The 22668-nt window shown below is 39.7% G+C and overlaps 3 protein-coding genes across 4 annotated transcripts in view; all 3 read right to left on the reverse strand.

Annotated features, from left to right (window-relative positions):
• Positions 1-2106: 2106 nt before the first annotated feature.
• On the reverse strand, positions 2107-6507 carry LOC139285631 (high-affinity choline transporter 1-like). The gene is made up of 8 exons (XM_070906229.1): positions 6324-6507; positions 5774-5887; positions 5247-5402; positions 4998-5146; positions 4529-4672; positions 3845-3998; positions 2899-3116; positions 2107-2784 (listed from the first exon to the last, which is right to left on the reverse strand). The coding sequence occupies exons 1-8, from the start codon at positions 6505-6507 to the stop codon at positions 2107-2109; spliced, it is 1797 nt and encodes a 598-aa protein (XP_070762330.1).
• A 5348-nt stretch (positions 6508-11855) lies between these two features.
• Positions 11856-14747, reverse strand: LOC139287618 (ADP-ribosylation factor-like protein 6). Its single transcript, XM_070908746.1, has 7 exons — positions 14628-14747; positions 14223-14284; positions 13991-14059; positions 13805-13899; positions 13483-13612; positions 13081-13136; positions 11856-12047 (listed from the first exon to the last, which is right to left on the reverse strand). Exons 1-7 carry the CDS (start codon positions 14745-14747, stop codon positions 12022-12024), a joined length of 558 nt encoding a protein of 185 aa, XP_070764847.1. The 3' UTR covers positions 11856-12021.
• A 2780-nt stretch (positions 14748-17527) lies between these two features.
• Positions 17528-22668, reverse strand: part of LOC139289951 (ephrin type-A receptor 6-like) — a 49954-nt gene continuing 44813 nt past the window's right edge. Inside the window, exons 13-21 of one of the 2 annotated variants that reach the window (XM_070911660.1) lie at positions 21748-21750; positions 20957-21082; positions 19997-20182; positions 19805-19866; positions 19494-19703; positions 19256-19405; positions 18973-19166; positions 18134-18283; positions 17528-17642 (exon numbers count right to left, since the gene is read on the reverse strand). In XM_070911660.1, the coding sequence (XP_070767761.1) occupies positions 17528-17642; positions 18134-18283; positions 18973-19166; positions 19256-19405; positions 19494-19703; positions 19805-19866; positions 19997-20182; positions 20957-21082; positions 21748-21750 (1196 nt within the window). The remainder of the gene's footprint in view (positions 17643-18133; positions 18284-18972; positions 19167-19255; positions 19406-19493; positions 19704-19804; positions 19867-19996; positions 20183-20956; positions 21083-21747; positions 21751-22668) is intronic. The other variant, XM_070911736.1, reaches the window with a different exon arrangement.

The raw sequence follows: 22668 nt of genomic DNA on the forward strand, positions 1-22668 counted from the left end.
AACAACCCCACCCACCCCCGGGTGGCTCCTCCCCGAGTCCCAGACGAGAGAGAGTACAGCACTTAAGGTAATGTAAATAACCAGAGAGGGAGAGCTATTTTAAGATGCCGTCTTTCACTGTGGCCATGGAGGGGGACAAAGATGCAAGCCAAGCGATTGTAATTTCAGTCACGTTTTCGGACATGTTCTCTTTCTCTGTCAACCGTCCAGCTAGCTGAAGGGCCTGACAGACAAGAAAGAGCATGGGCCGGCTGCAAATTCAATGGCGTTTTTAAAAAAATATATATTTTACAATAACAGGCCAGAAGTCCCAAGTCAACATAGCTTCGTTTCAAGATATCACATGCTATAAAGATCGGGAACCACGGCGATAAAACCCACACAACAGAACCTCATCCCTGGAGGATCACAATGCTCTTCATGCTTCAGCATCATGGCTAACAACAAAAACAGCTAAAAAACCACAACGCATACTACAATCTAATTTAGTGGAAATTTTGAAAATTAGGAAAGCAAATTAAGTAAAAGCAATATTAGTGGCTTTTTAACAAGAGTCAAAAATACCAAATTTATCTTCTTGCAAAAGTAGAATTTATATATTTTCCTGAAATATTTGTTCTTTTTTATTGTTTCATCTTTTATGACATCAAAAATAAATAAACATTTAGACAGCATCCTTTCCATCTTATATGAATAGATTTTAACCAGCATTATTTGTTATCTATATAGCTTTTTTCTCCATATTTATACAAACATACACATCACAGAAGAAATAATCTGTACACTGCTGTTAACAACAAATAAAGAACTGATGTGTAAATCAGAACCTGCAGCCACGTTGTTCTGCAACAGTTACTGTTCGACTTTGCAAACTCACAAACAAAAACATACACAAACAGCAGTAGAAGTACACTACTCGATATAATTAGGTCTTTTGTAGAGGTTACATTCATATTCAAGTCTTTGTTCACTGCAGTCTGACCAGAGTCCAGTCAGAACTGTGGAAATTAAACGTATCTCTTCTTATGAGCTTCATTAAGGCAGTTAAAATACAAGATCATTTTAAACACTAATTTACACTGATTCTTATGATTAAAACTGACATTAAAGAGAATATTAGCTAATTCTTCAAGTCAACTACCATCACTACTGCTTGTATATTTTCTACTCAGCATGATACATGGATTGTTTCTTTCTTGATTCATAGTCGTAATGTGTTTATCAGTAATAATTAATAATATACATGAGAGAGACATGATTGCCTGTCAAAACTGGACCAGACTAAACACATTTTAGGTGTCTGATGTATTTGACTTTATGACATTACAGTCGGTTTAATGTGTTAATTAATTTAGAAATCACAACCCTGTCATTTCAGTGCAACAGATGGGAGTTGGCTTGATATGACATATTGAAACTATAAAATATCCTGTTTTCCATAATTTCCAGTTGTTGCTCTATTTTACTTCCACTCTCTCACAATCCAATTTGTATAATCATTTCGGTACAGGTGTTAAAGTGTGTGTATCACGCTTTTGCTTTCATCTAATGGGTACATGTATTGGTAAATTCCTTCCATACTACGGTTGTGCTGTCAGTCACTTCTTATAAAGCACCTGTCATCATTCATTCCCTCACATTCCTGATCCAGTATTTCACCACTGTATGCAGCATCTCTTATCTCCACTCATCTGCAGTTTTGCTAACGGTCTGCTTTTTCATCAGTGATAGAAAATCAAATTAATCAAATTATGAACACAGTTTTCTTTAAGTATATCTCCAAACCAGTTCAAAAAAGGATGAATATACTGTACACCTAACTATCTATAAGTACTATATGAGTGTGTGTGTGTGTTTGATGTACTTCACAGAAAGAAAACTTCATGTCCGGACAATCAGCAAGCTGCTACACTATATATCCTGACATGTGGCTGTTATCCAGTCACCACAAGCGGGATGTGGTACTTTGTAGTCCCAAGGGAGGAGGTTTGCTTCTTGTCTCTTTTTGGAGTTTCTGACAGAGTAACCAGTTCTCTGGCAATTCAGTCATGTGTTCAGCCTTTTTTTATTTATTTATTTATTTTTTATTATCACATCCTGAGTTTGTCATTCTTCATCATGGTGGGAGGAGTCAGGGCTGGACTCCTCCTCCTCCTCCTCCTCTACCATTTCTGTCGGCAGTGTGTCACGGCGTGTGAAGGCGGCCGCCAAGGTCACGCTCAGCCGCGGTTTGACGGGCGCCATCTCTGACAGCCCGATGTTGTTGCCACGAGTTACAAGCGTCGTCTTATCCATAATCTCTCCACTGTGCTTGGACACCACTGCGTCAAGAAAGTCGTATTTGTGTGAAATCTTGCCGCTCTCAAACAGGTACTTTGCCAGGTAGGAGAAAGCAACATTACCCAGAAAGGAGGCAAGCATAGAGACAGTCTTGAAGGGGAACTTCTGGATGACGACTTCCTCCATTTCTCCTGTCATGTGGTGTACCCGCTGCTCAATGGTCCAGCCAGGGTAATAAATGAAAGGAGGCAGCTGCAGGTAGGGTTCACCTCCACCTATACGCAGCAGCATGCCGAACAGGTAGGCAGCCACCGAGCCGTACGTGTTGGTGCCTTTGACAAAGAGCACACTGAGCAGCTGGGGGAAGATGATGACGTAAACCAGGTCTGAGCTCAGGTACCAGAGGCCGTAAACCGTCCCGGTTACCAACGCCATCACTGTGGCAAGGCCGCCGAATACAAAGATAGTGATACGCATCACCCACACGATCTCACGGTCAGACGCCTGAGGAGACAGAGAGGAGTGGAAGAAGGACTGTGACATATGCAGCCAAAAAAAAGCCAACAAAACATGGATTTTGTATCAACTTTGACAGAACACTGTCACATATGTATTTACCGACTGTCTAAAGGCAAGCTGGTAGATGTTCCTCGCAAACATGGAGCTGGCTGAAAGGATTGAAGAGTCTGCAGATGACATGACAGCTGCAGACACTGCACCCAGGCCGAAGAAAGAGACGAATGGCGGGCAGAGGTGTTGGAGCACGATGGGCAGAATCATGTCTGCTTGGTCCTTCTCTTTAGGAGAAATGGCACCATAAGATGTCTGGTTCCAGTCTGAGCAAAGGAAATATTTAATGAGCATTTAAATTGACACATCCAATATTCCCAGTATACAAATAGATAAACAACCACATGACCTTTTCCAAATTTCTCAGAAATTAAGGCCATTTGAAATTAAACATTCACAATGCTGAAATATAATGAAAAAGCCATAGCTTCCTCAACATACGGTATGAAACTCATGCATAACAATTTCAGAAATGCACCACACATGCACAATCATTAGAATATGAAATATTTTTATATGATATATTTTCTTTTTCATTTAGTTTCTTTAAATGAAATACACTTTTAGACAAATTAAACCAGCTTTGCAGAAGTCTGAAACTCAAATAAATAAGATTTTACTGATAATGGGAAGAAGCAAGGTTGAATTGTATGTGAAACATTTTTATTTTTGTCATTTTAATGTAATGTAATGTAATGTAATGATAGCTCATGTTTATTATTTTTATGTTAAAACAAGACAAAACTAATTTGTGTATTCAGATGTTCTGACGCCTAAAAATCTGGAGATCAGACCTCTAATTTGGTCCCTTGCCTCCCTCTAATGTAATATTTACACAACCAGCATGGTTATTAAAGTGCTGCTTCATTATGGATGAGGTGAACCAGCTGCTATTTACCCAGCTCTCTCAGATCTAAGGGCAACATGGACCCATCCGGAGCCTCCCACAAATACACACACAGACTCATGCAAGCTCATGTGTGAGCTCTCTAACCTGTGGAGGCCCCGATGGCCCCGATGAGAACGGAGGGCACAGCCATGATGAGGCACCCGAAAGCAGCCAGGAAGGAGAGGACCTGGGCGTAGGTAGCCGAGGAGGCAGACAGGACTCTCTGGAAATACACCTGCCAGGGTATTCCTCCAAGCATCTGCAGTACATTCAGAGACCAGTGAATGACATTTGCAGAACTGACGGCCAACATAGTCACGTCAAGTCGATTTTATTTATATAGCCCAAAGTCAAAAATCTGCCTCAAAGGCCTTCACAATCTGTACAGCATACGACACGCTCTGTCCTTAGACCCTCGAATATGATAAGGAAAAAGAACATTTAACAGGGAAACATTTAACAGAGGAGGAGTCACTCTTTTTAGCTCAGACAGACACTCTTCATTCAGTTCGTTTTTGCAGAAAAATATAACGCAGAAATGTCAGAATGTATGAAACTCCTTGCCACAAGGTACATTTAAACAATTTGATAAAGTGCAGTCTGTATTACTGTCAATCAGCTGTCAGTGAGTAGATATGGCTTTTTATGGCTGCAACAAACAATTATCATCATGACTGATTCATCTCTAGATTTTCCATCTCTAGACCGTTTTCCAGTTTGAGAAAGTATTTTGTTTCAATAGACTAAATTCTGATAAAGCGAGAGATGAATAACTCGTGGTTACTGTACCAGGAGACAGAAGTTGTCAATCCAGACCCAGGTGTCACTCTTGTGGACGCTGCCTCTCCAGGGTGACTGGTACACCTGCTTCACTGCAGTAACTGTAATGTCTGACACCGCAGGGTTGGTCAAAGCAAAGGGGACACTGATCCACTGTAGATGGCAAGAAACAAATACAGAAGTAAACAGTTACTAACAATAACTTAATGGTAATACTTGTATCACTTTAATTATCCCACCTTAGTTTATTTTTATTATTTCTAGACAATTTGTCACAAATACATTTTTGCAGTGTCATTTCATGTCACTGTGTGCCCTTGGAACAGCATTTTTGACTATTTTTGGAGCGATTTGGCAAATCGTACGTCAAGGTCAAAGTACACTTGGTGCGACAAACACAATAAATCTACTCAAGAGCGGTAACTTATTACATTAGCTGCTATTATCTACTTTTCACTTGTGCTCAACATGAACCTACCAGGCCGAGAAAGATACAGAAGAGCTGCACGACGTCAGTGTAGGCCACGGAGTAAAGTCCTCCAACCAGGGTGTAAAAGATTGCAATGAGTGCTGAGATCACCACCGACATCTTAATGTTGATGTCCACGATGACACTCAGAGTGGCACCTAAGGTCATGGACAAAACAGATATTACGGCCACCGCACCATCATGTAGACAAAAACTCAAGAAGCTTTTATTTAATTAAGGACAGAAACATGAACTTACCAAGGGCGGATAAGATGGCAGCAGACCAGAAGATCTCACCCATGAGTGCAGGTATGAAGAGGAGGCCACCCATGCGTTTCCCATACAGCTGCTGGAACGGGTCCAACATGGTGACGTAACCTCGTGAGCGCATGGGCTTTGCGAAAAAAAGACCACCTGGGACAAGGAGTGGACACATTACAGGCTGAGTTTCGAGGCCTCCACCATCCAGGGCCCCTAAATCTGGACTAAACTGCCTTTTGTAGTCCTAAAGTGTACATTTATATGTATTCCTGTTTTCAGTTTGCTCTGTTTCTTCAAATAGATTTGTTGGACTTGTTGGACGTCTGGTGAAGGTTTGATTAACACCCAGTCATTTCAAACAGGTATGTGGTCAATAAATCAGTATATTAATGTATGGGGTACATTTGAGTGTAAATGGGGAGAAACATGTCTGATGACCCAAAATCCCTTGTTATGCTCCTGCTTACAAGTAATATCACTCCTGTATTTTACATCGTTTTAAACGTGACAATATCGCCACTCACCCACAACAAGACTGAGGGCGTATCCAAAGGGAGCTTGTGCCCAAGCCAAGCCATAATCAGGTAGATACACATACTCAGCTGTGCCATTGATGTATCCTCCTCCAACCCAGGTTGCTGAAAATCACACACAACACACAGAAAAAAAATGTCACCACATGAGAACATCAGATTAAAAAATGACCCCTATTTGGCATTTGTGTTAATAAAACATGTAGAGAAGCCTTTTCTGCTAAATGAAGTATCAATTCAATCTATTTATATTGTAACACTTACTCTTAAAATTAGATAAATGCCAATGCAAGACAATTTTGAGTCAAAGAATTTGTCTTAAAGCTGGTGGAGTGACTTATGTCTAAAAAAAACCCCATACTAAAACAAGTCATACTACAGTAGAAAAAAACGAGAATTATCTAACTCCAGCTGATTCTTCACATGCTAAAATAAGAAAGGATTAAACTTGTTAAAACAGACCTAAGAGCTACATTTGAAGCCTCTTTAGACAGCCATAGCAACTCAAATCAAAGCGTTGAGTAATAAATGCAAACTTCACCCGTCATGGTGAATCCACCGACAAATAATCCAATGTCTCTCCCTCCGACCATGATGGTTTCGCTGCGGTCGGTGCCCTCCGCCTCCCCGGAGTGTTTGTTCTTCCATGCCGCCCAGATGCCCACGAACAGGATCAGCAGATAGAAGACCGCGATAGCCACAAGCCCCTCTACATGGATGGTCATTGTCGCACCGGTCTTCCGCTAGGAACGGGAGGGCATGGAGACCTGCTTGGCGCACGGAGGGTGAGGTGTTTAGTACAGTGCAGAAGATAAATAAAATCACTTGGCTTTTAGTTTCCTGCATCTGGTGAGTTGGACTCATAACAGAAAGCCTTCTTTGGTTCATTTGAAATCCACAGACACGTTTGATTTTTAACAGGTTTTGTTTGGATTAGAGGTTCAACTGACCAAACAAGCGACTGACTTGTTGAAATAGAAAGTGATAACAGGAATACTCCAAAGGAAAATATAATATTTAATGGATTCTATGCGCTCTCGTGGCCTTGAAAGCGGTCTTTTCTAGACTTTCAAGGCAGTGCCGATCGTCACTCTTCATGATCGTAATAAGTCAAGTGAAAATGTGTTGGGAAAGAAACCTGGAAGCTCGATTTTGTCATCTCTTTTCTATTTCGTCAGGCAAAGACATACAGTAAGTGCCACACGTTGCCTCGCTGAATTCACACAAATGTCAAATAATTCCCTACATCAATAAAATAAATCAAACAAATCTGTGAGTATTGGTTTAAAATTAATTACAGCTCGTCTTTTTTTATGTTGTGACTGCGGTTTCTGATCAAATCCTCTCTCTTTTCTACTTCTCCTGTCGTCCTTCTATTCGGACACATGCGCGTAAAATTGAAATTACGCACAGCACTCATGATAAAAACACAACCACCCGAAGTTCGACACAGCCTTATCCAAATCATATTGCAGATAATGAAGTGTCCCCTAAAACATCTTCACACAAGGAAAGAAGATAGCAATCTCATTTACCTCAACAGTTTACTAAAGCTTGAAAAACACGTGCAAAACTTACCTCAAGTGTTCCTTGAGTCATGTGCTGGGGCACCTGAGGCAGAAAACTGGGAGCAGAACAGTTGGATGGTTTATTAAGAGCACCGCGAGGATCCGTTGAAAGAAACGTTGGTGGAGGTCTCCCGGGTGACTTACTGGGGCTTATAAGGGGGCAGGTGCCGTCAGAGGACTGATGCGCACGTCAGAGGAACCAAACGTCCCTCTTAATGAGCACCGACACGTCACAGCGGCTGATCTGACTGGAGGAGGGAGGGAAAGATTCCTTTACTCAATAACGGGGATGGACGGGCGGCTTACTGGGTTTTTTTTTTCAACCACTGAATTTAATATCGACGTTGCATTTTTACACATTAAATAATCAATGATTTGTGGAAGAGTTTCACGCCTCACGTGGCTCCTGCTCCTTCCAACTCAGTGCGGAACAGCCGCCTAATTGCGCAGCCATACTTCACGTGGCCTTTTACCCGCTGGCACTCTCCTCACTGCCGGCATTTTACCTTACAACCGCAATTAACTTCCCACAGAAACTGTTTTTGCGCGACTGAGGAGGATGAGAAACCGGCCTGACGATGCCCTCTTGGCTTTGAACAGGAGAAAACAGCGCGATACATTTACTTAAAAAAAACAAACTTACATTTAATACACAGTACATTTTACGCAACCCAATATTCAATACCTTATTAAGCAGAAACGGCCCACTCTTTCTCCTTTTTTGAGGCCTAACATGGAATTCGTAGACTAAAATGCTCCCCACCTTTGAGCAATTAGAAATCATTTAAGTGTTCTGTGTCTGCCACTTTCCCTTCAGGGTATACAGCAATGAACTGTGTCTACCTAATGGCCCCCTCTGCCTGAAGTCATTTAATCTGGCCTACTCTTGTCAAAACTGACAGGCATCCAATTAGGATGGATCCTGAAGAGCAGCGGAGAGATTTAATGATACAGTCTGACTTTAAACCCTGACACACACACACACACACACACACACACACACAGAGAAAGTATAACGACAGACACGCACAAACAGTGTGACGGAGAAGTTATTTTCTGACGTGTTTACTCATCGAGAGAGAGAGAGAGAGAGAGAGAGAGAGAGAGAGAGAGAGGGTGACGCGCTCATTTTAACCGCTAAACGCGCACAGCGCCCCCTTTTGGCAACAGAGCCGTTTCAGCACCGTGGACAGAGGCTAATATATTCATCTCAGGTTTATCTAGGTGAGGGTTTACGTTGCTACACAACATCTGAATTCATCTTAATTGTACCAAGTGTTGGGACAGCATCATAATGTGTGATACGATTTGAGAGGTCATCCTTTCTTTTTTCTTTTTTTTTTTACTATATTCATATTCATTGTGATAGTTGATTTCTCTGTATCTGATTGATTTCTGATGTTTTGTCTATAAAGAATACCAGACTTAATCTGTTTTTACTGTTTCTGCCCTGATGACCCTGTGAGGTCGATGTAAATGAAGGTTTTTAATGTAACTTCTCTCCTTGCTCTGCATAAGACTAACCAAAGAGCATTTTCTTTTCTGTTCTAATTATGTGTCTTGTTCATTTAGGAATAATAATGAGGAAGTTATTTGATTCTGCTCAAGAGGCTCAACTGTATATAGTTTTTTTTATTACAAATACAGACAATTTAAGTTGAGTAATTGGAATAATGTTGACTTGAACTGGACTTTGTTTGATATCTGACTAGTGACTCTGTAATACTGATGCCAAACTCTGAAACATCCGGAAGACAGCTGGAAAGGTTCCTAGCTGCATGTTTGACAGATGGCTGGCACATGACCTTGACACTTTATCAAGCCAAACACCAAAGCTCAGCCTCTTCGCGTTTGAGGCTTGATGATACAAACAACTTACACATGTTCCTTAATCGTGCCATTATATCAACATATGGATACAAACAACACACAATTTACAAAAATCAACTGCCGTGCTGCACAGCATAATAACAGGAATCCTCATAACTTGTATAAATGAATGTTTATGTTTAACCAATTAAATTGTTCAGGGCCCAAGGACTCCAGGTTTAATGAGCAGCTGTTGCTGGCAGCGCTTAAGATGTTTGTGAGAGAGGGCGAGAGAGAGCTAGAGAGGGTGAGAGAGACACTAAGAAAGAAAGAGAAGATAGTTTCCCTACAGATAACATGAGACTCATATGAGGCCACCTCAGTACCATTATTCCCAAAACCATGAAACAATATTCATTTCCCAGAACATTTATTCTTTGAAAATGAAGACATACAATGTAATAAACAACACACAGCTCATCTGATGATACAGTTTGAAGAAAGAATCTGTGACTTCTCTGGTGCTAAAGTGAGCCTGTGCTCGGAGGGTCCTTGTTTGGAAACAGATGCCTGGAGCATATGAGACATGATCTCACAAGGAGAAAATAAGAAGTAAGATGTCTGGAGGATATGAAAGTTGATCAAACTTCTCCCAGTAAATCACCACTCTGAAATGACTTACAGTTATAAGAAATAGACAATAATATTACAAAATCAATGTGGTGTCCTTAAAGCAACTATGAGTAGGATTTGAATATTTTGGACATGGGTGCCCCCCAGTGGTAGTCTAAAACAAAAAGCAGAGTTGAATGTAACGTATAGACCAATTTTCACTGGAAATGTCTCCTAGCAACGAAGACATTACAGTACAATGATATACAACTTTCAGGAAGATGCAAACCGCCCGATTGCAACAAAAGCAGAATATCCAGCTTGTGTTTTTTCCTTTAAGTTATCTCTGGTTGGTAAATGTACTTTTAATTCATCCACAACTTAAATAATTACATTCACAAATAGAAATTGTTTTGTCCAATTGACCCCATATTCTCTGGTAATACATTCTACAGTTAATATTTGAAACCATGAACAAAATCCTTTTCAAAACAAGACATGACTGTCTTAATGTCAATCAAACATCCAAGATTTGCTGTATAATGCTGTGCTGAAAGTGAACACGACTGTAAGTACGCCCATTAGTAAATGCACCCTGATATCCATCTATATGTCTATATTCAGCTCTGTGTCAACAGTTATCGGAAGGAAAACATTTTTTGTGTTACAAGGCGTTTTTGTCGTTTCTGCAGTTTCTACAACTAAAAATAAGGTTTACAGATGAAACATTTATGAACAAGATACCACAGAGTATATAAAATAAAACACTCTTATTCTAAAGATTTTATCATACATTTTGGTCAGTTATTCCTTTTTGCCTTGAAACTACTCAGAAACAGTGAAACACCTCTCACTTGTTATGGAGCTTGGTTGAGGTGATGGAGCTCGACAAAAACTGAAAAAGCAGCCACGCACTCTGATCTGTGCAGAAGTGGTTTTTAATGCAAGCTTTCAGTCAGAGACTAGAGATGAGGATCAAAGGCTTGCATTAAAAACTTTGTGCAGACTGAGCAGATGTTTTTTTCCCCCTCAGTGTTCTGCCTTTGAATCACTGAAGTACTATGTGTAAATTGCAAGAAGCATATTGTTTGATTACATTTCTTTTTCTTTGAGCAATAAAATAAGGCAAAGATAAAAACACTAGTTAAAAATAGCTTTGTAAAGAGAAGTTTTGATTTTTAAGCAAGCTAATTAACTTTACATTCACTTTATGACAATCATGTTATCACTTACAGATATTCTATCTATATATGTACACTATAGCCACAACTAACAATATGTACAACAAAATCTACTGGGTCCTGTTAAACATTTAATCTTCGATACGCAAAATATATTTTCAAAGCTACTCAAAAAAGAGCAACATTAATCAAACATGAGCAGAGCTGCATTAAGTTGTAGCTGCAGTAAAGATATAGTTACTGTTGTTTTTAATGTGACAGTGAGATGGCCCTATATGCAAGTTTGAGAAGGCAGTGTGCACTGGAATGCATGAAAAAATTCTGGTATTTAAGTACCAGAAGATTTGCACTGCTGAAGAAGTAAATGATTGTTCACTGAACTGTTGTGATGCTTCAAACATAAATAATAATGCATCTACAGACGCTCTGAGAGAAAAAAGACAAAAAAAAGAAAACCCAGAGCATTTGGCATATTTCAGAGGTGGAAACAATTTTTAAAGGATAAAATTGCAGATCATTTACATGAGTTTACATCATTGGTATAATGTCATGTCAGTCTGAATAAACCAGCTGTGAAACATGTCGTCTCTTAAGGGAAGCTGGCACATACCATTTGTCAGACACGGGATATTTTAAGGGATAAAAAAATAACACACCACCCAACAATATGTCATCCCAAATATTCATGCTCCCTAAAATGAAGACAGCACCAACTGAAGTATCTTATTTAAGTGCAGCTACAGTTTATCACGATCCCTGTGAGCCTGTTACACAAACATAAAGAGAAATGGGAGGGATAATAAATATCTACATAGAATTTTCCATATTTTTTAAAATGTTTTACTGCCCTTTGGACAGCTGTATTCATCAGTTTAAACTCATAATGAACGTGTTAATGTTTCTCACTGACTTAGTGCTGTCGGTGGATGCATTTTTAGAACCAAGAACCATCTAAATACCCCATTAAAAACATTACTATCCCATGGTACCTCTGAATACAGGGTCAACGCGTCTTTCATAAAAAACTTCCATGGACGCTGCTACTTCCAATGTGTCCATCCTCATGCCCTCATGTTCTCATTGTTTTGATTTGATCTGGAAAAACATGAGAAATGAAATTAAATCAGTAAAACATAGAGCAAGCCATGTAAAAAAACAATAAAAATGTATGTACCACTGTCTCTCGTAACAGAGGGAACCAACAACAGCGGAGAAATGGATTACGCTGCCGGAGCAGGCTGAGGAGTTTCCACCTTTCAAGCTTTGAAACTTGAGCATTTGATACTCAAGGGATAGAGTATTCCTCCAAGAATTTGATATCAGACATCAGCACCACCTTTATAGGGGTACCATTGATTCAGTAAATGCAATGGGAAGCCAAAAGGCTGTAGGCGATAAAACCGAAGAAACAACGTTTTGGATATAGGGAGAGTTCCAGGAGTTTAGACAAACTGTACAGTTAGTTCAGAGTAACCCTGTGGCTCACTCAGCTAGACAGTAAACATGGTAAAGAAAAAGTAGGGGAGTTTTTAAATACAATCTTCTACAGCTACGCAATAACACAATAAATAACACAACACTAAACACCCAGTACTCACTGCATAATTTGATCTATGGAAGGATTTGAATGAGAGCGGTAAACATAATAAAAAGAAAAGATGATGATGTTGATGTAGTGGAACAGACCACATTCATTTTGAAGCAGAGAAAAACAAAGACATTTTCAAAGTCAACACATTTGTAGGATTAACTGGGAAAATGTTTGTTATTGCTTGAAATGAGGATAAAGAATAAGGCAATTTTAACAACTGTAATGGAATTATAAATGTGTCTCTTACACCTAAACTACACAATCCAACTTGAAGTTATACAACTAATGTAAGTCCATAACACAGCAAAACTAATTTAAGCCACATTTTTTATTCATCTACAAATGACCCATAGATGCTAGCTTAGCAAAGATGACTAAATGTAAACAAAAAGATGGAAGTTTTTTTCTTTTTTATCTGACAGTATGAAATGAAGGTAAAAAGTGATATACATGTATTCTAAACTCAGTAGTGAACAAAATGTCTACCAAACTGCACTGTGAGCTCAGCACACCTTCACACTCCCACTCTCATCATACCTTGTAACCAGTCGACTCCCTCCTGTAAACCTTCTCCTTTCAGGGCATCGGTGGCACTGAAACACAGCAACACATCATATTAAAGACAGCAAAAAACCTATAAGTGACTGCCTTGTCACATCCTGCCAGATTTACATTTGAAGACACAACTTCAACTCTGATTATCTACTCACTTACACAAAACTCAAGTTTAGTTTGTTTTGTATGTCTTTCTTAACAGTGTGTTGCCTCCAATAGAGGAGATGTAGGTTAAATACTACCACAAAAAGCATATTGTATTCTGCCTGTATGCTCTCACCAGACAGCATTACTTTACAGCAGACTGTAATTTGTCACTGATAACTACACCACTGTTTTCTCAATGGCATTGGCATACATATAAGTGTGTATGTATGCTCATACCAGATGTGCCAGGGTTTGTCTTTGATGTTCTCCAAACAGAGCAGCTGTGAGACCTTGACTGAGGACAGAGCATCCCTGACATCCATCTTGTTAGCAAAGAACAGGATGGGGATCCTCCTGTGTTTAATATCTGCCGTGAGAGTGAGAGGGATGATGTTGGAAAGTAAGTGTGTGCTCATTTTTCAAAAATAGTAACACCCATTTTTGCATAGAGCACAGTTTAGACTGAAAATAGCCAAAGAAAGAAACACAACAACAACAGATAACGGGGCAGGGATTCAAACCCACATTCAAGAATCACGTTAAATGTACATGAACGTACCAGGATGGTTTAGTAACGTGTCCAGTTCTTCTTTGGCTACTACCATCCTCAGTTTGTCTGCACTATCAATGACAAATATGATAGCCTGGCCTTCCCTGAGAAATACAGATCACAGAGGTCACAGGAATTAATATGTATATTTACAGCAAATAGGAATGGTGTTTTTTGTAGCACTGGTGCACTCACTTGTAGTAGTGTTCCCAAAGGTTTCTGTATCGACCTTGACCAGACATGTCAAACACTGTGAAGGAAAGACTAAAAGAAGAGAAGAGAGAAAAACATAGTATATATATATATATATATATATATATATATATATAAATTATATATTACTACTATGAGAAGATGACTTAAAAATTCTTGGTCTACCAATTTTTTGAAATGTCCAACAAGTTGTTGTTTTATGATGAACAGCTACCTGGATGTCTTGAACTTCTCTATGCTGAAGCCAATGGTTGGGACAATGTCTTGTGCTTGAGCCTGAGAGACAAATACAATATATTGTAAACACAAACCTAAATAGGAAGCACAAATTAGCAACATGTCTTAAATTCTTTGCCAGTTAACCATAAACATGCTAGTTAACCATACACAGGTGATCTGTAGATAATCATAGGAAGATGTAGATAGGTATAAGTAAACAAAGGCAGTAACATGCAATATGAATGTTCACAATCCACTCATCACTAATTTGCTAAATACATGAATGTCACAAGTGAGTGAATAACATTTCTGACATTAGTTATGCCAGAAAAGTCACTATACTGTTACCTTAGTCCTTTGCAACATCAAAGAAATCATAGAACGCATTGGGTAGACTTACATTAGAGGGCTTGAGGTGGTTGATGATGGTGGTTTTTCCACTGTTGTCCAGACCAAGACACAGCACATTCACCTCCTTCTTCAACCCCAGCCATCCTGCCAACTTGTCAAACAGCCCCATTGGCTAGCCAGCAACCATCAGCTGCCTGTGATCTACAAGAAAAAGGCCATTAATAATGTAACAGTTAGGGTAAGTTTGGTAACACCATCCCTGGCACAGACTCTGACTGTTTTAGGTGTCCTAGAGGTTCACATTAGCATCTCTATTGAAGCAGACACCAGAGGCATGTTTCTGTACTTTTACACTGATATTTCTTCTGACTGCTCTGGATAAAATATGTTAACACACTGCGTGCACCCAATACGGCCTCATCACAAGGCATGGCTGGTGTTAATGTCACTCAACACGAGTAGCTACTCCCACGAGAATGATGCCGCATTTCCCCCTGGATAGAAGGTTTTATTTAACGTTAACGCTATCGAAATGAAGGAACCGAAAGGTCCCACTTCATTGCGTAACGTTAAACTGTTTAAAGTTTTCCCTGAGACCATCAAGAGACAGCAGTTTCAGCAAAGACTCGACAAGTTCGCATTAAACGTTAGTTAATCAAGTTAACTTCCATCCTCTACACTTCACCTGACTAGTTTATTGTTAAAGAGAAGACGTCCGTGTTTATTAGCTACAGAGCAACGGCTCATTTCAACTATGAAGAAATAGCATTATCTCGACGAGTTTTATTCGCTAACTGTAGCTTAAGCTAACATGCTTAGTGGGCTCTTACCAGGTTCTAACGTAATTAACATTCGCTTACAGCTATTTAGTTAATCTCTTGTTGTTACTGCTGCTAGCTTGCCTTGGCTAACGTTAGCCACTAACGTTAGTTAATTACTTCAGTTTACCGAGTTTACATAGGCAGTATCTAACGTTAGACACTTTCTCTGTGGTACGTTATATCGCCAATTTTACAATACAGACACAAACACGATGTTTGAAACCTAACTTAGCTAGCTTAACGTTACAGTTAATGCTAACACGCTAACTGGTAACGCTAACGTTAGCTTGTATTATCCTTTCTCGGATTGTTTTGAAGAGCTGGATTTTACCTGTAATTTAGCCTTGGGATCTTGCTTCCAGGATGCACTTAACGTTCCCTTAAGTTAGCTCATTAAATAACCAGAGTCAACCCAATGTTTCATTCATTTCTCTGCTTCTCCCTCATGCTCCCTAGCCAACAGAATAATCACTGAGTTATTTACACTGTGTTGCTGGGAGACCAGTGTGCTGACTCAAGTCTGCCACCTGCAGGCCAAACAAGGCAGACTCCTATCTGATACTGCAGTCCGCATTGTGATTGCAATGTTTTATAAGATCATTTAGGTCTATATGGCACATACAACATGTGCCAGAAACATCAATTTAAGAATCCTGATCAGTACACTGTTCTGTGCACACTGGCAACATACACCTTTCAATAGAGAATGGTCAAGCAGGAAAAGGGAGTATATGAAATGTAAAAAAAACAACAACTACCCCCCAAAAAGCTAATATCTCTTAGGCTTATGAAGTTAAAATGGAACAATTAATGTTTATGATGAATAAGATGCAACTTGTGAATCCATCCCACTTTTATTTTATTTATTCATCTTTTCTTTTTTTCAAAAAACATTTTCTATTTACCTATTTTCTCAGCTTTTGTTTTACCCTGCAACTGCATTTGTAAGTTAATTTATCCCAATTATTTCAATGGACAATTACAGTAAAATATAGACAATACGTTGAAAAACATATGCCTTTGTAAAAAAAAAAAACAGTATACCACATGAAATCTAAATATCTGTAGATATTCAACCAATTGTGTACCTCATATTTTGCCATTGTCTTTGGCTCTTTAAGGCCGTATGCCTTTCATCTATTACCTTCCATAAGCACCCGTTTGACAAACTCACCTGACAATTCTTCATGTCCAGAAAATGTGTCAGTCTCTTGAATGACAATTAAGAGGACGCTGTTATTGTGCATGTGTGTGTTTGAGAGCGTGTATCCATGGATACCTGTGTGTGTATGTGTGTGTGTGTGTGTGTGTGTGTGTGTGTGTTAATGTGCATGAGAAATCAACAGACTGCTTTGACAAGAGATAAATGCTCAGGCCTGGGGTGGTTAAAGTCTGAGAGAAAACAAAGTATTAAAATAGGGTTGTTTATTAAGGAACAAACATACTGAATAAAACATACAAGTTTCACAAGACTTTTTGTACAAGACATACTGCATTATCATGAGGATAGAACGTATATTTCTATAAAATCTTTTGACATTCAGCGGTCTTCAGTTCAAAAAACATGATTGTATTTACCATTCTGTCAACCTTTATTTCTGGTGAATTGTTTCATTAACCACCTTGAAAAGTTGTTAAAATCACATACTGTACCATACATGACTATACCTTATATCTTATCTTGTCTCTGGTCATGAGGTAACAGACTTGAGACCATTCAAAGTCAATAGAAACCATTGGATTGTCACTTGGAAAGAGAAGAGGTATTGGTGAACACTTGAATAGACACTAGAGAGAAGAAGTCCTAAATTCAAGTGAATGCTAGTATTTGCTGAGATAACAAAGAGACCGCATTTGGCCAACGCTGACAGAGGTTGGTTGTTGTGGAGGCTGTATTGATAATGATCCATAAGATGATGAGAGTGTGTGTGTTGCAGCGGACCGCTCTCACATGAGCAGCGTGTGGTACCTGCTACACCTGTCTACAACAGTCTGGTGTTTGTGCAATTAGTTGAATGACGATGCCAAGGAACTCTAGGTTTGTTTCCAGCTCAGTGTGCACACACACACACGCACACACACACACACACACACACACACACACACAGTCTGTGTTTGTGCAGTGGTCTCACACTTGAAAGCCACTCTGTTGGATGTGGTGAAGCTGCAGGCGAAGAGACTGAATGCTGCTTATGATTCTCCTCTGATGACCAATCAAACAGATCCCGATACGCCTGATGTCGCTGAGAGGGGAGAAGAAGATTTACACAGTTTTCAAATTAATTAGTTTGATAAGCAGCAATTAAGTTGTCCACGTCACTTTAACCTGCAAGTAGCACATTGGGAAAACTTGATAATGTGTATATTAACCACATTTAGCACAGCAGGACAAAATGCTGTAATTCTAGGAGTAGTCGTAACATAGTTCATTTCAAACTGTCAGAGAGTTTGTCCAGAAAATTGTGCAACTTGGAGTGACATATCTGCAGCTTCATAATGATACAGTGATTAAGCCAGGACATATAGATAGTATTATAGCATCATCAAATTAAAATAATACACATTTAAAAGAAGGCTTTATGATATACACACACTGTACTGATATTGTATTAAGCAAGCTTAATAGTGGAATCAATTTCACCATTTTTCTGTTCCTTTGATGCTACTTTGCTTCCTTTTAGTGTGCCTTTTGATACTGTAGCTGCTGCACTCTGTATAATTTGGCTTCACTCACTCTATACTCATGGTTGAAATGGAATCCAGTGTTGTGTATCCTGCTGCAAGGAAGTTGCTCTTATACTGGCTCATTTTGATGGAGTCGAGCCAGTCGCCGATAGAGATGAAAAGAGGGTAGTCTGGCATGTCCTCGGGGGAGTCAGGGAAACTGAGATGACAAAAGGAAAGTTAAGGATTACAAACAGAAAAGTTAGCATATTGTTGTGCAGAATAGTAAATATTCTTTGAAAAACCGAGGAAGTGGTTTTGAACAACAAACTGTGTAGACGCTACATTATTACCAATCGTTTACCAACACATTACTTAACCTGCCTTCAAAAAATCAAATTGCCGACACTTGCATGATCTGGTCATGGTCTGGTGATGTGATACTGAGCAGGGAGGGTTTTAACATCTCTACCTTGTTGTCGTGTGCGCTACTGAAAAACTCTCAGGAGAGTACCACATCTACATAATCTTTGTCAAGATGTTCATGTTTGTTTAATGTTTATCCTCTGGGTTTGATATTATATCAAATGGCACATAAATACATACATAAGGGAGCTGTAAGGGGGCTGACGATAAAACATTCAAATTTGACCTGAACGCACCAACAAGACTAATAAAAGTTAATTTAAACCATCATTCACTGTGAAGCTTGCCTACAGTATCTAAAAGAAGTGAGTCTGTGCAAAATGATTATTATGCCCTACTGAAATTGAAAGCAATGGCTGCCTGGAAGGTGGGAAAACAATAAAACAGTATGCTTGAGATCGTATTGTACACAATGTATAGTTAGTGGGCTAAAACCACCAGTATGGTCCTTTCACACAGTGTCTGTACGAATTGATACGTCACCTCTGCACATCATTCACCAGAGTGAGCAGACTACTGGGGTTGATGATGAGTTTGTCCAGGAAAGAGAGCACATTGTTGAACCGTGGCCGCTGGCTGGACTCCTTCTGCCAGCAGTGCAACATCAACTGGTGCAGCGTCACGGGGCAGCCCATTGGTGCGGGGAGACGGTAGCCTTCTTCAATTGATAAAATTACCTGAGATGAATGTCATCAAGTTAAATACAAATGACAAATACACATGATTTTTGTCTTAATCATGCTTTAGTGGTTATGGAGCAGCTTACATCTTGATTGGACATCTCCCAGTAGGGCCTCTCACCATATGACATCACTTCCCACATGACAATGCCGTAGCTCCATACATCACTAGCCGAGGAAAATTTTCCATAAGCAATAGCCTCTGGTGCTGTCCAGCGTATTGGTATCTTTCCTCCCTGACACAAAATACACAGAAAAAGCTTGTTAAGGTGAAATTCAACACTGCAATAACTGTCAGATTGTAACATCAAGATGCACACTCACTGTAGCAGTGTAGGCCGCTTCAGTGTCATCTTCAAGGATTCTGGACATGCCAAAATCAGACACCTTACACACCAAGTTTTCATCCACCAAGATATTGCGAGCGGCTAGGTCTCTGTGAACGTAACCCATTTCTGAAAGATAGGTCATGCCGACGGCGATGCCACGCATCATGCCAACCAGCTGAAGCACTGTGAACTGACCGTCACGCGTCTGGAGTGGTTGTGGAGAAAGAGAGAGGACAGATATGATGTATGGAAGGCAAAAGCTCCCCAGGAAACAGGTGTACGTCTGTGAACGTGCATCCCTCTTACCCGGAGAAAAGAATCAAGCGCTCCATTTTCCATGTACTCCACCACTATCATTACTGGTCTGCCTGAGGAAAAGGTTAAAGACATGATTTGAGTGGCGAACAGAGAAAAGAGACTAAATAATGTCATGAACTAAGATTGAAGCTGAAGAGAAGAACATCTTTGCGAACACACTGATACACATATAGAGCTTACTGTTGGTGACCACTCCCTCCAGCCTGATGATGTTTGGGTTGTTAAACTGTCCCATGATCGAAGCCTCACGCAAAAAGTCTCGCCTCTGTTGCTCCATATAGCCACCTTTAAGTGTCTTTATTGCCACAGCGATGTCCATCCTTCCAGGTATACGCAAACGTCCACTGCAGACTTCCCCAAATTCACCTGCCAAAACAACACAATGCAAAACAGTGCGTTATCTCTCATATACCTAAGACTTATTCCAAGATCTACTGTAACTCAATGAAATATTAAAAACACTGGTATATTCTGTAATCATTGCTACCCATATAACTGATCATTATGTTTTCTGTGTGTTTTTGCTTCCAGGTGAAACAAACATTGTGAGTCAGACAGCTGGGTAATCAATTAAAACTTGAAGTTGAAACAAAAGAGATGAGAGCTGCCCTGCTGTTTAAAACATCTGTAGATACACGCTGCCTCCACCAGATGGAGCCCATGTTACAGAAACTAGACAAATGGGAGGCACCTTCATGATTACTCATGGGCTAAACAGCAGACACAATCTGTTCGATTTAATTAACCATAGAACATCATCATTCATAGTCGGCAGCACTGGTTTTGTTCCTCTAAGGGTCAATACACTAAATTACTTTAAAATCAGCTTGCTAAGAGTGGCTATAAAATATTTAACTCAAACTTTATGAGGTTTAACATTTCTTATGAAATAAAATTGTTACTCAACATAAAATGTGACAAACGCCACCGGGACATTTTCACAATCTGCCAGTGTAATTCTAAAATTGAATTTAGGAAATAATACCCAGATAATGACATGCACTAAATAACCACTTCTACCTAGATACCAGTCACGCATTACCCGTTCCTGCCATAAATACAGAAAACACATGTACAGTACACAGAATAAGTTAATGCTGGTGTACATTTGTGCACGTACTGCGTGTGCATCCATTTTACCTGCACCAATCACCCTCTCGATGCATATGTATGAGGGGTCTATCTCTTTGGCGAATTCCTCCACAGCCTGAGTGGGGTCTTCATATGTGTCTGGATCCACATAGGTCTTTATCCCAGAGAATGGGACTGGAGGAGAAGAAACACAACATACAGTATGCAATATTACAACATTTAGCATATTATATTTGAACCTGAAACTTTGATAATCCCCCTACAGTTGCATTGCAGCAATATCTTAGGGACAAGATAGGAGTAATAGGGTGAATACAGACATACACATGAAACATATAAGTAACACGCACATATAAGAGATGGTCATAATAACACGAGCACATGTGCAACACGATGCAATCTAGTATCATAGAGCAATACGTTTGTGAGTGAGTTGGCAGTTTTGAACCACGGGTTCACCGGATTTCAAAATAATTTCCTTAAAAAGGACTTTGATTTAAGTAGAAAAATGAGGTATGTATGTATTACACCCTTAGCCATTATCTTAACCATTTGTTTAATTTATTCAAAATGCAGAATAAAACTACATAAAGACATTATCTCTGCAGTAAATTCTGATATATAATATAATGTTAAAGTTTTGTTGAGATGTGCCAGAGAAGTTAACTTTTGTTTCAACTACATGAGTTCACAATTAATGTTGTATTTGCTTCTTTTATACTGTAAGGATTTTATGTTATTTTGTCAAGGGATGGAGAAAGATGAGGGGGGGCTCAGAAAATGCCCCAGAGCAGCGAATAAAGACATTGCAGGCAGCCAGGCTTCAGCATCCTCCTCACTGGCTGAGGCTGGGGACGCTGCTGCAGTGAGCACTGTGCATGATGACTGGCACAAATGATAACTTGAAGCAGCCCCTGGTACACCTCGAGCAGATGAACTGGGGACTAAATGTACTTTATAGCTGAGTCAGCTCATTTTGTAGAAGGTTGAAGGCTTCGTCTGAGATAGATTCCAGTTTGGAGTCTACTCTCTACCTCTGTCTCCAGGGTGTCTAAGCTCTGCTCTAATAGAACAAGCCGTTTCTACCAGTTTGTTGAGCCTGCTGGCATCCCCTGACAACAGCAACAGAACAAACAACAAGCTATGACTGTGGGCAAGGATTTTAACTATTCAAATCATTTTTTTTATATCGGCAAGACTGTTATTATTTGTCATGTGCTGCAAGTAAAACTAGAATCTGATGATATGTAAAATTAAAATAATTTGAAAAAGTATGACTGGATAATTTTGCAGCAAAACTCTATCCAACTTTCTGTCCACTGGAGGAAAAGACACCGCGGACAGCATGAAGACACACGCACACAAACAACTGCACACAAGCAGTAGTGATGCACACACACAGACAGGCCTTGTGTCCAATGTGTGTGTGTGTGTGTGTGTGTGTGTGTGTGTGTGGTTACTTGTACATGCATCTTTGTGAGAACCAATTTGAGTTTTAGTCCTTGGGAGTGAGGACATTTTAGAAAGTGCAGACATTTTGGTTTGAGGAGTCAGGTTTTAAGGTTCAGGTTAGAATTAGGTTTAGGTTAGGGTTAGGGTCTGGGTTAAGCATTAAGTTGTGCTGGTTATGGTAAGGGGCTAGGGAATGCACTATGACAATGAAGGTCCTCACATGTGTAGAAGTGCATAGTTGTGTGTGTGTGTATGTGTGGAAGTATGTCAGCATGTCACAATATTTTTTTTCTCAGTCCACCATGTTC

The sequence above is a fragment of the Enoplosus armatus genome, chromosome 1, assembly GCF_043641665.1.
Source record: "Enoplosus armatus isolate fEnoArm2 chromosome 1, fEnoArm2.hap1, whole genome shotgun sequence".
Taxonomy (NCBI): Eukaryota; Metazoa; Chordata; class Actinopteri; order Centrarchiformes; family Enoplosidae; genus Enoplosus; species Enoplosus armatus.

Excerpts from the sequence above, each read along its gene's own strand:
- LOC139287618 (XM_070908746.1), bottom strand. The coding sequence starts at position 14,747 with ATGGGGCTGTTTGACAAGTTGGCAGGATGGCTGGGGTTGAAGAAGGAG. Across the intron at positions 13,613-13,804 it reads CACGTTACTAAACCATCCTG|ATATTAAACACAGGAGGATC; the intron begins GTACGTTCATGT and ends CTCTCACGGCAG. Across the intron at positions 13,137-13,482 it reads GACAAACCCTGGCACATCTG|TGCCACCGATGCCCTGAAAG; the intron begins GTATGAGCATAC and ends GCTGTGTTTCAG.
- LOC139285631 (XM_070906229.1), bottom strand. The coding sequence starts at position 6,507 with ATGACCATCCATGTAGAGGGGCTTGTGGCTATCGCGGTCTTCTATCTG. Across the intron at positions 5,888-6,323 it reads CGGTGGATTCACCATGACGG|CAACCTGGGTTGGAGGAGGA; the intron begins GTGAAGTTTGCA and ends TGTGATTTTCAG. Across the intron at positions 5,403-5,773 it reads CGCCCTCAGTCTTGTTGTGG|GTGGTCTTTTTTTCGCAAAG; the intron begins GTGAGTGGCGAT and ends TCCTTGTCCCAG.